The 12,459-nt window shown below is 51.8% G+C and overlaps 6 protein-coding genes across 6 annotated transcripts; 2 read left to right on the forward strand and 4 right to left on the reverse strand.

The window, feature by feature from the left end:
* Positions 1-917: 917 nt before the first annotated feature.
* Positions 918-2,286, reverse strand: A1O5_04692 (uncharacterized protein; the record flags this gene model as incomplete). The annotated part of the gene is made up of 3 exons (XM_007745296.1): positions 918-1,001; positions 1,056-2,168; positions 2,233-2,286. 3 exons carry the CDS (start codon positions 2,284-2,286, stop codon positions 918-920), a joined length of 1,251 nt encoding a protein of 416 aa, XP_007743486.1.
* Positions 2,287-3,313: 1,027 nt separating this feature from the next.
* Positions 3,314-4,021, forward strand: A1O5_04693 (uncharacterized protein; the record flags this gene model as incomplete). Its single annotated transcript, XM_007745297.1, has 3 exons — positions 3,314-3,454; positions 3,526-3,824; positions 3,874-4,021. The coding sequence occupies 3 exons, from the start codon at positions 3,314-3,316 to the stop codon at positions 4,019-4,021; spliced, it is 588 nt and encodes a 195-aa protein (XP_007743487.1).
* Positions 4,022-4,137: 116 nt separating this feature from the next.
* Positions 4,138-5,058, reverse strand: A1O5_04694 (uncharacterized protein; the record flags this gene model as incomplete). Its single annotated transcript, XM_007745298.1, has 1 exon — positions 4,138-5,058. The coding sequence occupies one exon, from the start codon at positions 5,056-5,058 to the stop codon at positions 4,138-4,140; it is 921 nt and encodes a 306-aa protein (XP_007743488.1).
* A 369-nt stretch (positions 5,059-5,427) lies between these two features.
* On the reverse strand, positions 5,428-6,435 carry A1O5_04695 (uncharacterized protein; the record flags this gene model as incomplete). The annotated part of the gene is made up of 2 exons (XM_007745299.1): positions 5,428-6,074; positions 6,168-6,435. 2 exons carry the CDS (start codon positions 6,433-6,435, stop codon positions 5,428-5,430), a joined length of 915 nt encoding a protein of 304 aa, XP_007743489.1.
* Positions 6,436-8,521: 2,086 nt separating this feature from the next.
* A1O5_04696 (uncharacterized protein) lies at positions 8,522-9,256 on the forward strand (the record flags this gene model as incomplete). Its single annotated transcript, XM_007745300.1, has 1 exon — positions 8,522-9,256. The coding sequence occupies one exon, from the start codon at positions 8,522-8,524 to the stop codon at positions 9,254-9,256; it is 735 nt and encodes a 244-aa protein (XP_007743490.1).
* A 519-nt stretch (positions 9,257-9,775) lies between these two features.
* On the reverse strand, positions 9,776-12,012 carry A1O5_04697 (uncharacterized protein; the record flags this gene model as incomplete). The annotated part of the gene is made up of 4 exons (XM_007745301.1): positions 9,776-11,097; positions 11,150-11,368; positions 11,426-11,754; positions 11,813-12,012. The coding sequence occupies 4 exons, from the start codon at positions 12,010-12,012 to the stop codon at positions 9,776-9,778; spliced, it is 2,070 nt and encodes a 689-aa protein (XP_007743491.1).
* Between the last annotated feature and the right edge of the window lie 447 nt (positions 12,013-12,459).

The following is a 12,459-nucleotide window of genomic DNA, read 5'->3' on the forward strand; positions in this document are numbered from 1 at the left end:
GGTAAGTAGCTAGGTAGTAAATAGGTAGTCGGTTCCACATCACGGTCACGGTTACTGACACGGGCATGGTGTTTTGAGAATGATATGAGATGAGTCCACGGCTACACGTCACCTGCTCCTTTGCTTGCATTTTGAGCTGCGAGCGAGGGTGGGTGGCGCTTTTTATATGACGCTTTTTTCCCCGTCCCCTTTTCGTTTCTTCCCTCCGCCGGTCAAGGGCCATGGATGGGAAGAAGCCAAGTCGACTCCGACCAGTCTACAAGTATCATCAATCTATATGACTTGGGTATTCATTGGCTTGAGTTCGCCCTGGATCATCATCATTGTCATTGTCATTGTCATTGTCGTTTTTCATTCGGTGTTTGTCTTCATGGTATCGTGTCCTACATATACCTATGAACCAGGTACATTGTTCACTAGCCACAAGTCAAAAACAAAGGGATAGCTAGAGGTTAGAAGAGATGGTAGTGAATTGTGTTGCGTTGATAATTCCCCGCAGCATCGTTTTTGGTTCTCATTCTGTGTTCTCCGCTGGCCCTGACTAGGGTCTGTCTTTTGATTTCCGTGCAAAGTCTCAGGATTCAGTCGGGCGGTCAAGAGAACCAACGACCGGTCAGGGAAGGAGGGGTTTCTCTGATCATCTTCCGCCGCGGAGTCAATATGGGCTTCTGGGTATGGTGGTAACATGCTTGCTCTTGGATGGTGTGCTTGCGCAGAACCATCCAATTCGTGTACCGCGTTCGATACAGTTTTCGCTCAAATGTTAATTGGCGCACTGGAGTCGAGATCTTCTGCATCGTATATAAAATAGTCCATGTGTCGCCTGGAGTGCGGGATTGTACCGCTGCTCGCAGAATGGCACAGCTCGTCAGGGTCGGGAGCCCTGTATGATCATTCCTCCTGGTTTTCCTGTTCCGTCACATGATATAAACCTTCTTAACCTGATCCCAGGTGAAACTTTGCCCAGTCGTGGGATCTCTCACTTCTCCTTCCTTGCCGATCTGTACATCTTGGATGCCTCCGTCTCCACCTGCGCCGCCGCCACCAGCCATGACAAGTTTCCGCTGTAACTCTTCCAGCCGTTCGCGGCCGTAGATACGTCCATTCGGTAAGACGACAGGATCCGGTTCTACGGAACTAACGGTGTGATGTGCGTAGGGGACATTGCGTGCCAGATCGTTTAGCTCCATGCTGCAGATAGGACACAGAGAGGAATTCGTGGCGATCCGGGCGTGGCCCGGTGTCGAAGAACTGGCAGGGTTATAGGCGCTGTGGCACGCGGGCGTTTTCAATGCTGAAAGGCCCGCGGACAGAGCGACGTGGAGGAGGGGCTGAACTGGCAGAGAGAGTAAAGTATGATGGGTTTCGACGAATAAGTTAGATAAATGGTGCCACCGCGACGGAGCAAACAGTGTTCGATATGGTTCGGCTTCAGTGTCGGGCGATTGGACTAATAAGCCAGCTGCCTGCATGATGGACTCTGCTCGGGACGCAGTGTGCGGCGTCAGATGTTGTTGGGCATGAACTCTCGCTTCGAGTTTCTTGGCGGTCGTCCCTGCGCGGACGAGTTCAATGAATTGCTGAAAACGGAGTTCAAATTCGAGATCGGTGGTTTTGTGAGGCGCTGTAACGAGTTTCTTGAGGGAGTTTTTGTTCTCGTTGATCCAGGCAAGGGCCTCCTTGGTTTCGCCCCGGGTGAGTGAAGAGGCAATTTTCTGGCAAGTAACAAATGTATCGAGGTCAATCAGATGAGAGATCTGTTTGGATTCGGCGAGCGAGACGGCTGTCTTTGAGTAGCCCGAGCGGAGAAGGTAGTCGACAATTAGGCGGTCCAGACGAGTTCGAGACCACTGGTCGTACTTCACGTCCACGAGAGAGGGGATGTCATAGAGGTCTTGTAAATGCTTGATTCGCTTGGCCGAATGGTCATGGAGGGCTTCTTCCTCGATGTGTAGCTTTTCCAACTTGCGTTTGAAGTTCTGCATTCTTTGGATCATGGCGTCAAGCGAGGCGAGCGTCTGCTCCGTGGTTTGGGATGAGCTGAGCGCAGCATTTGCGGCATCCTTGAGGGCGGGGAGGATGTAGTCTCTCTCTCGCTCCACATAGCGTTGTGTATTCCTGAAATTGCGTTTGACGAGTTCATGCGGGAGGCGAAGAAGAGGCTGGTCCTGTAGCCACACCGTCAGTCACACTCGAGTTTGCATAACATGCCCAGCCAGTGGGGTTCCTTACGAGCAGGACATGGCTGTCTGCGTTGAGTTTGGTGGCAGAGAAATCTGCAGCCATTTTGAGGATGCTGGAGGTGATGGGTGAGACTATGCCTGAGGATCTGGCAACTTATATCGAAGAACAAACCATGCACTCATGTACAAGGTCTGTCATTCATCCCTGTGGCGGTTGGTGACTTGGTCGAGTAAGTGAGTGAAGTCGTCGAGTCTGGGGGCGATTGCGGGCAGACGACCCGCCCTCGCCGCACGTCAAGCTGAGTGCTCCGCAGTAACGAGCACGGCCGAGCAAACGACTCGAAAGTGCAGTTAACCAGAAACGAAAGCACTCTGGGCACTTCGATTTCGATAATACCAAAATTGTACGTGTTTTGTGCAGCTTTATGTTGCACAGTGCGCCTCTTTCGACTTTGCAATCCTTTGCGCCTTGCTCCCCGACCTCATCCAGAAGGCACGATCTCGAAAATGGCAGCAGCAAATGCATAGCTTGGGCTATGCCCTCCGAACAGGTTGTGGCCTCAACATAACGCGCCCCCCCAACCCCTCGGTGGCTCGTGCAAGGAGGCTCATCTATCGCCAAGTTATGCTTCTGCTCGAAACGATGAACAAATACGCCGGTCAGAATCGTTGTACAGAACAACTAGGCACCAGCATTTAATATCTCGAGGTCCCCGTGACCGAGTGTCAATTCCACCCCTGTTCCCTAGAGGCCAACGACTTCACTCTGTTACGCAGGCACAACGACTGAATTGCGCAACATCAAAATGGCCAGGTAGTTCTCCTCGTCTTGGTGCTCGAAGGCATGAGTCCGGCCGGCTCCTGATGATGCCGGACCCCTTGGCTTTTTCTACCCGAATACGATGTACGCTTTGCACAGCCTCGAGAGCGGAGAGAATCCTTCGAGGTCTCGGATTGCTTTCCCCCGTCAATATCCATACCATGACGACGGCTGATGTGGCCAAGCTCCACCTTCTTACTCTGTGTAAGCAATTGCTTCGCAATGCTTTAAAGGCCAGAGAAATATCGTGGTAATAGCTGGTAAGAAGTCCCCCTGCAGTTTCCGCCCGTCCAAGTTTTCTTCTATCACCATGGCTATCTCGCTGTCTTCGGGTGTGCTCGCCGCCGTCGCCATATTTCAATTGGTCCTTGGGTTCATCGCTCTAATCCTTGCGGCCTTCTCTAGCGTTTGCTTCGGCGCCGAGTTTGCATATGGCGTGGTTTGGTGGTCGGTCAGTGGAATTCTGGTCCAAGGTGTGGCCTCTCTGCACGAAATATATACTGAGTGCAGAACATTGCTTAGTTTGGCTGGACACTGGTCATTTCTTGCCTTCGCTGGTGGACTCATGATCTCCGGCGCTCCACCACAGAACAGATGATTCATCTTGCTTTTGAAGTTTTCACTCTTGCCAACTGGGTGGTCACCGCCGGTGTCCTTGTTTCCTTGAATATACACTTGCACAATCTCTCCGAGACATACGCATATGATGTTAAAAATAATATCCCGCTGACGGGCGAGTTGATATCACATCAATTTACCAGCTTGGGTTTGGGTGGGCTCTACTGCAGCTATGCTTTGAATGCAGTTTCGGGTATAATCGTGTAAGTCAAGTTGCGCTGAGTGTACTTTCGCTACTGACATATATGGCAGCGTTTTGCTCTTGCTTTCGACCTATGGAAGCGTCAAGCTCCTGAGACTTTCAAGAGAAGCGCCAGGGAGCGACAATTCCGAGAAGAATTATTCGCACGAGAACCTCTCAACACAGGAGAAATTTGTCCGAAAGGCCGGGTCCTATTGAAGCGAGGGCGTGCTTCCAGGAGATATGCTTCGCAAGAGCAGATGAAGATCCAACTGAGCTCTCGCAGAGCCCATTTGATGACGATCCCCTATACGACTGTCTCAGACCTCAGATCCTCATCCTACAAGAGAATATCCGAGATCCTTTCCGCTACCCATGTCTACCAATCTTTTCCGCATGGCCTCGGCCCTCTCCCCCTTGGGCCCTTCGATTGAGAACGGTGCTCTGTCGACCCACTCTCCAACGGCGTGCTGCAATACCTGTCGGGCGCGCTCGGTTCCGTGGCCTGCTAGTCCCACGGATCCGTGCAACGTCATTCGACCCAGCTCACTAGACGTATCGATGCCCTTGTACACGCCGCGGTGAAGGATGTTGCTGTCATAAAAGACCGCATCCCCAGGCTGTAATTCGACAAGGAACTGTCCGGGTAGATTCGGCTCGTAGGGCGCGGCTTGCCTTTCGGTCTCGGTCCTTACTCGCCGATGACTGCCGGGCACCACAATAAGAGAAGCATCTTCGAAGAGCGCAATGTTGTATTGCGCATGTAACTGTTGACCCTCGGGACTTTTCTCCTTGAGCTGCCTCCCTTCCTCCTCGGGAGTTACATCAGGCCGGATATCGTCTCGATGCCAGCAAAGCTCAAAATCAACCCGGTCGGCGGGACTGACCAGTAGATTGAACAGTTCCATCACAAGCTTGTCGTCGCCTGCAGGATCGCCCTTGAGGCCGACTAGCTCTTTTACGACGTCAAGCACTTCGTCGGAGAAATAGACCTCAGCAAAGGTATCTCGGACATTCATATCGGGGTGAAGGAGGTGCTGAACGCCCCAAATGTTGTCGCCTGGCGTCCATTCCTGCCAGGGTGGGTATTGCTTTGGCACCGTACGGACGTATGGCCATTTACCATTTCTCGCCCGCTCGGTGGTGTATTTGCAACATCCCCGCAAGGCTAACAAGACGTGTGGTGGCAGGAGATGAGGAATCTTGACGAAGCCGTCTCTGCGGAGGGCGTCTAGATATGGAGTAGATGACACCATTCTTCTTGTGCCGGATGTCTTGATGAGGATCTCTTGTTCGAGATGGAGGTGGAACAATGTATTGACAGTGGAAGAGCGCTAAGAAAGAAGGATTCTCAGTGTGGCACCGATCTCACTTTGAATCTGTAAGTAAATCTTAACTGCATCTGAACTGAATCTGAGCCTGACCCTGGAGGAGGCGAGCTGGTTCTAGGGCTGGTGAGCTGGTGGGCTGGGGATGACTGGTCAACTGGAGAGCTCTGATTGAGCGTAGTGAGGGGCGGTTGGGGGCGGCGACTTGAGCGACTCCCCGCACCAGCACTACCAAGCGAGCAAGGTACCCAGTACAGCTCAAAACAGCTCAAACAGCTGTCTCTCGTACTTTTTCCTCTACCAAATTCCCCCCCCTCCCATTATATACATGTGTTGCATCGATGCCCCTATCGAGACCTTGTCCAGCGGCCATTGAACCAGCGGAATGAATTCGACAGCTAGCATGCGTGCAATCCCGTGTACCAGGCGAGCACCCACCCCCTCCAACCACCAAATATCCCTGAAAGCATCCAGCGCCACGCCGTATTGTGCAAGGATCACAAGCGCCATTTGATCCTGTGCCCGGAGCAGTCGCACCAAGTCCGCGCCCACGTAATGAGGCCAACCGATCATGTCATCAAACATCCGCCTCTCGCTGTCCTCGGTGGGAAAGGCGTTGGTCAACATCTCGATGCTGCGCACATAGATGGGCATGTGGGCTGTCGTTCCTCTCGCCGAGCTCAATCCAGGCTTCTCACCCAGATGCCGCACGTAAGACAAGAGACTACCGAGGGCGTTTCGCGGGTCCTCGGCCAAGATGGGCAGAAGGCTTTGAGGCTCGGTCCCCCTCTCCATCAGAGGCTTCATGCCGCCTTGTCGCAGCCATACTTCACCTTCAAAGGCAATAACAGTCGCGCCAATCACATATTCGAAGACGGAAATGACTTCGGCAACGTGCTCGTGGCTATCGATCGCGCTGTCCAACACGGAAATGAAAGAGTGCTCTGTGAGAATTGATTAGATTATGTTGACGTCGAAAGATCTTGTCCAGACGGCTTCAATATCCAAAAGTCCCTTTGGAGGGAGAGAAAACTCACGGATGGCCAGAAGCAGAGCCGAAAACGCCAAAAGAGAGTGACAGTTCTCTGGCGTGATACTTTCGAGCTGTGGGATATATCCCTCCAGCGCTCTTTCCTGATGTTGACTAGCGAGGTCGAGGTATTTTGTCTGTCGCGGGACAGGAGATGTATACCGAATATGCATCGCTGCCAGCGCCAGCAAGCCGTGCCTCAAAAAGGGCTGGTTGAAGGCAAGACTCGGAACAGTCACCTGCCACATTGGAAATACTTCGTGGCGGTCACCCATGGTGAAGCAGGCAGCTTCTGACCAGCGCCGGATGAGTTCTTCATCATACTGGTTGAGACTGTCGGCTTTTCGTTCGGGACTTTGGGCGCTGGCTGATGCTTGAGCAGTACTGCTCGAGCTTTCACCCGATGATGGCACAAGCGGGCCGCCTAGGGGGTCGGAGTTCAGAAATGAACAATGTCCACCGAGCCTGTTGCAGTTTGCACAGATAGGTCGCTCTTCGCCACATCTGATTCTTCTCTGCTTGCAATTGGCACATCCATGACGAGACTTGGTATGGAATCGGCGGGATGGCATGTCGTTCCGTGCCTTTGCAGTCGGTGACTTCGAGTCCCAGTTTGTACTGACCGGCAGTGACGAGGACACGAAGGGGGCTTTTTGAAAACCCTCTTATAGTCTCCTGCTCCTTCGCATTTCTGCCATCCTCTCGGCCATGTCAATAAGGACTCGGCTGAGGGACTCATGGTGCGCAGTCGACTGGCGTTTTCAACCGAGAACAATTGATCCCTCAAGGAAGCCGATTACGAGCGGCGGATCAGGCGTGCAACTCATTTCAGACTACCAGCTCGTATGGAGAGCAGAGTGGCAATCATGAAGCTGCAGCATTTGAACAAGGCTGCGATGAGTAGGGTTTGAAGACGAACCCGCGAGCCAGGAACCTAGAGGTCCGTGGGCGTCGGAGCTAACACTAGTCCAGTCCTTGGCCAGATCCCTTTCACCGAACCAACTTAGAGCCGATGCTATACCGCTTACATATATCCAAGAAAATCCGTCGCCCCGGAATGCAAGGCTGCGCATACTGGCTTGGGCGGAATGGTCTCCGCAACAAAAACTCGGCTCGTCAGACCCTGGGATCTCGAAAACGGTGCGAAATAGACCCCTTGCTTGCTTGTGCATGGTATGATAGCACAGATAAGTAAGTATAGTCGTACCACCACGGCCTTGTTCACCACCAGCAGTCACATTGTTGTTGGAAACTTTGGCTTTCTTCTGCCTAAGAAGCCCTCCAGCTCATCGGCATCCATCGTCGCCAGACTCCAAACTAAACCGCCGTTCAACAACAAATATGCCTTTCCGGTTGGAATTTGTGGAGGAGGATCACCCTCTCGAACTTGGCCATGCGATGAAACTTGGGCTCTTTGGCTGTCTACCCACCTGTCCAGATTTCGGAACTACCGCCACGACCACTGAAAGAGAATGTCGCGGAAAGTGTTATCGGATTCTGATGTAAACCATCGACCTTGCCGGAAACGTCATGGGGCCTTATGAGATGACGACCCAAACCCTCTACTCATTCTTTGATCCTCTCCCCTGGGCTCATCTACGACAGGGTGGCCCTTCGAATGGCGTGATTCGACTTGTGGACGATGACCACAAACAACCTACAATCACGGCTGGTCATGAGCTGTTTTGACCGAAAGCGCCTCTTCCCAGTGAGTCGGTCTCCCCCACCACCCCTTTTTTATCATTTCCCTTCTTTTCTCTCTTCTCCCGTGAGTAGATCTGTTTCGTCTGCTCTTTTGGGCATATGCCACACCGTCACATCAGAGGTTAGCTATCTTTCTTTAGTTTAAGGTAAGTTTCCCAGCAAGTTCACTTTACTTCTGAGCAAGTTGTAGATATCTTCCACGCGAAACACCCATCCATAATAGAGGTATGTTACGTTTCGCTATCATATGGTCATGGGGAAGTCTGTCGGCGTGACTGAACCCAAATTTTTGGATCATGAGTGACATCCTTTTGAAAGCTCATTCCCCTCCCAACACGCTCCGTTTGGGTGCCGACACCAAACAAAATGAAATTCGAGACAAAGAGTGTCGTGGTCAACTCCGTTGTCTCCAACGGCAGGAATGTTTCTTTGGTGATCTCTGTACGGTTCTGCTCTTCACAACGAATGCCGAACAAGGCACAAAGGAAAGAGGCAGCACCAAGAGACACCAGTGCCTTAACGCTTTGCTGCCTCCTTTACCAACTGCTTCAATTCGCTCATGCAAATAGAAAAGCCCGAACTACATACAAATGCATCTACTCTGTTTCACCCCCACGACACATCCAAGCAACATCACTGGGAAATCTACCATCCACCATGACGGTCAAGTCGAGATCTGCAATTCCGCTATTCGTGTTTTTGGCCATTGCACTGTTTTTCCTGCCTTGCGCAACCCTCGTCTTCATCTGCTTCCATCGAAGATACAGGAGGAAAATAGAGGAGAAATCGAGAGGTGAAGCTACAGACGCAGTCATCGAGAGCATGCCGAACTGGACAGTTCCTATCGAGCTGGGCAACATTCAAACACCACCGCCACCACCACCGGTGGCAAAGATACTGCCCATCCGCTCAATGCAGACAAGAAAGAGCAGACATCTCCCCACGAGGCACAGTGCCATAGAAGGGATGAATACACTGTTCGAAAAACGCAGTACACCGAACACGACGGACGTTGCAGCTCGCAAGCCAACCAAGCCCAGCGAGAGACACAGTATGCTAATGCAGAACATAGAGGAATATCTTGCAGCAGCAGAAAAATCTCCTCAGAACCCGTTCGACGGCCCAGTCACGGCTCTGTCGAGCCCACTACACACCACCACTACGCACTACAGCCTCCAAGCGGCGCTGGTGACGGAACAAGGCCCCGCGGAGATTCAAGTGCGGCGGGCCGGGGAAAGATCAGCAGTCTCCATAAGAGATGCGCCGAGGGTGAAAAGCCAGATCACGAAGCCCGAGCATGCTACGGCGGCGGCGTCTCCCTCTCCGCGTGTACCGAGTGTCGACGAGGCCTGTGATGGTCCTCCGAGACAGGTGCCTAAGGCGTGGATGTGAGGGTTGGGCAGGACGCGAAAGATAGATAATAATAATTCAAAATAATCAAAAAAAAAAAAAAAAAAAACCAAACCCCGAGGAAAAGACAGAGTATAGAAGTCTTCAAACAGCGTGACGGGAATTTTAAGAGAGAAAAAATTACGCTGTAGGCACGAGCAGAGTTTGGGACTGGGAAAACCCCGGCCAGCAAGAGGCCTCTGAACGAGTTCTTTCTTTTGCCCTTGTTGCCATATTTCATGTATGACGCCTGCACGGATTGTATATTCTGGGCGGGCTTCCTCCTTTTTCCCATCAATTTTGCAAGACGCATGAACTTTTAGGTACAACGCGGCCGTTCAGTGGGCTCAGCTTGCGGCAGCATCCACAATAAAGGGACGCCAGCCTGGACTTTCAGGCAAACAATTCAGTTCTCAGGTTCTATCGTCTAGCATTCTATTCTTCGCGAGTCTATTGTTCTAGTTAGGAGTGCTTTAGTTGTGTGTCCAGGTTCTGTAGCACCACCTTGTTAAAGCGCCATTCTCATCTCCTACCCTTCAAGTCCTTCAACATCCCACGAACCGCCCGGGCAATCTCATGTCGCCCGTCATAAAACGGGTAGACGACGACGACGAACATGGCGCCGAAATGCCAGATGATAGCCATAGTGACCCAGCCGCCGAAGAAGCTCTTGGTGAAGATCCAGTCCCGGTACAGTGGCAAGGGCCAAAGGACAATGGTGACGATGACATTGACGACAAAAAAGATGCTGGCGATTTTGAACCACTTCTTGATGTGTCGGATTGTCTCTGCGTCAAATGGGTGGACAACCTCGTCGAGAGGGACTTGAGCATTTGGTCGAATGCGTGGCGGACTCGCAAGTGGGCCGATCTCCCCTCCACCGGTGAGATATGCCTCTTTCTCGTGGGCTTCTTTCTCGAAACAGCCCGCGGTCTTGGGCGTCTCGTTCACGGCTTCGCTACTGGGTCGTGTGGACTGCAGAGAGCTGCTTGGTTGGCTCTTGTCTTCGATCAGGTCAATCCTGAGGAACTCGCGCCAGTCGAAACGGCTTGGCCATGCTAAGGAAATGACGACAGAATAGAGCGCCGGGGAGAAGAAAGAGACGATGGCTGCGTAAAGACCTGGCACCTGATCCTGCGTTGTTTGAATGTTGATTGCCCCAGACCACAACCATGACAGGGAAAGCCAGGTTGCAACGCCCGACAAAAGCCCAAGAATGGGACTCAGGATGGCCGCTAACTTCGTTTGTCTGGACCAGAGGAGTGTTAAAATCATGGGCAAGATGCCAGGACATGCGACGATGGGTCGAAAGTAAGTGGACCAGTTGTTTGTTGCGCCAGCGTACTCGAGCATGATGGCAAAGCCAGCCATAAAGCAGCCGTGGAAGACAACACCCCAATGGCTCACTTTGAGCGTTTTGCGGTCGGACGCATGTGGGTTGATGTAGGTGCGGAAAAAATCGAGGGAGATGATACTGCTAACAGCAATCATGGACGAAGAGACTGTGCTGGTGATGGCCATGAAAATGAGCACAAGCAGGCCGGCGGTGGCACCAGTGCCGAGTAGGGACTTCAGCACGTATGGCATCACCAGGCCAGAGTTCACCTGAGTGGCTGTCAAAGTATTGGGATAGTCGAACCAGATGGGAGTCTTTTCGATTGCACGGGCGCTCAACCCGATAATGGTTCCGGTGCACCAAGGGATAGCAAGGATGACAATGGATACAAGGTCATATGCTGGAACGGTCGAGTGCACTTCGGAAGCGAACGATTTTTGCCAGAAGGCTGTGTCCATGAGCACCAGTGCAAGATTTCCGAACTTCAGCACCAGGCCAAAAAGAAGCGCTGTATCAAACATTAATAGAACCTCCGAAATAAGATGACAAACTTGACTTACAACTCCTCGACTTCATGGTCAAAAGCGAGCCTTCGTAGTTGCCGGGAATATAATCATTCGTCGCTTTGACTTTGTCGTACAAACCTGAGAGGCCGCCAATGTGCTCGTTCGTCAAGACAGCGAGAGAGAAGTAGATCAAGAGGATCAGAGCGATGGTGGTATGCAAAAAGTCCGTTAAAAAGGTCGCCTTGAGCCCTCCCACGGCTGTATAGGTGACGACTTTGAAAAGCAAGAAGATCAGCATCTGAACCAACCATTGTCCACCGAGCGACTTACCCCCTGCAGGAATTAGGATACATGCAGCGACAACGTGCATTCCCGTCATTCCAGTCACCAACTGAGCGCCTGCGAGGATCATACTGCCACAGCCAAAAACGTTGTTGATCAGGTTCAGTAGGATGAACAGCCAATGTGCATATTTTCCGTATCTCATTTTGATGATCTCGAGCGAGGTATGTGCATATGGTACCCGCAGCTTTGCTACGATCCCGAGCACGGCCATGAGAGCAATTTGAAAGGACAGTCCACTTGCCCACCATACGGGAAGGGCGACACCCCACTTGTATGTATAGGCGGCTGAAAAGACACTTTCATTGATCCACATCCTAGGTCCAGGCACCATGGTGAACACATATACTTCAAATCACCAGCATTCGAACTTACCAACTCGAGAAGACGGCTGATGCCGTCAATCCAGTCCCGACGGAACGATTTGCGACCATGAACATCTCCGATTGATCGCTGTCCTCCGACAGATACCTCTTCTGTATGCGGACTGCAGCGATGATAATAAGGCAGAACAGCACTGAAAGTCCAATGATAATGCCATAGCCATCGGCCTGGGTGAGAAGCTGCACAGCCATCTTGGAATTCAAGCAATTTTCGGCAATGATAGAGTAAGACGAGACAATAAATTCCGACGGAGTACATTCTCGAACTACTTATACCATAGTTGTATGCATCCACAATCCGTGTGATATGTAAACAGGCGCATATGGTATCATCGATGTTCTGTGTGGTGCTCACCTGCCGCTAACCATGCCTGTTAGGTACCAAAAAAATCTGACAGTAATGTTATCTTTTGATTGCCGAGCGTAAATCTTTTCTATTCGTTAAGATACCTGTGTGGAATGAAAATCGCGTGGTAATGTGGTGGAGCAGCAGGATGGCGTTATGCGGCTCTCGCAGCACGCAATGAGAAGTCGAATCCCACAGGTTGATGGTCCCCTTCAAACGTGGCGAGCTGCTAGACATTTAGCGTGATGCGGTGATTGACGATGTTTGACCAAGGCCGTACTCCGGCAGGAGAC

Source organism: Cladophialophora psammophila (assembly GCF_000585535.1).
Source record: "Cladophialophora psammophila CBS 110553 chromosome Unknown aczJe-supercont1.6, whole genome shotgun sequence".
In the NCBI taxonomy this organism is placed as follows: domain Eukaryota; kingdom Fungi; phylum Ascomycota; class Eurotiomycetes; order Chaetothyriales; family Herpotrichiellaceae; genus Cladophialophora; species Cladophialophora psammophila.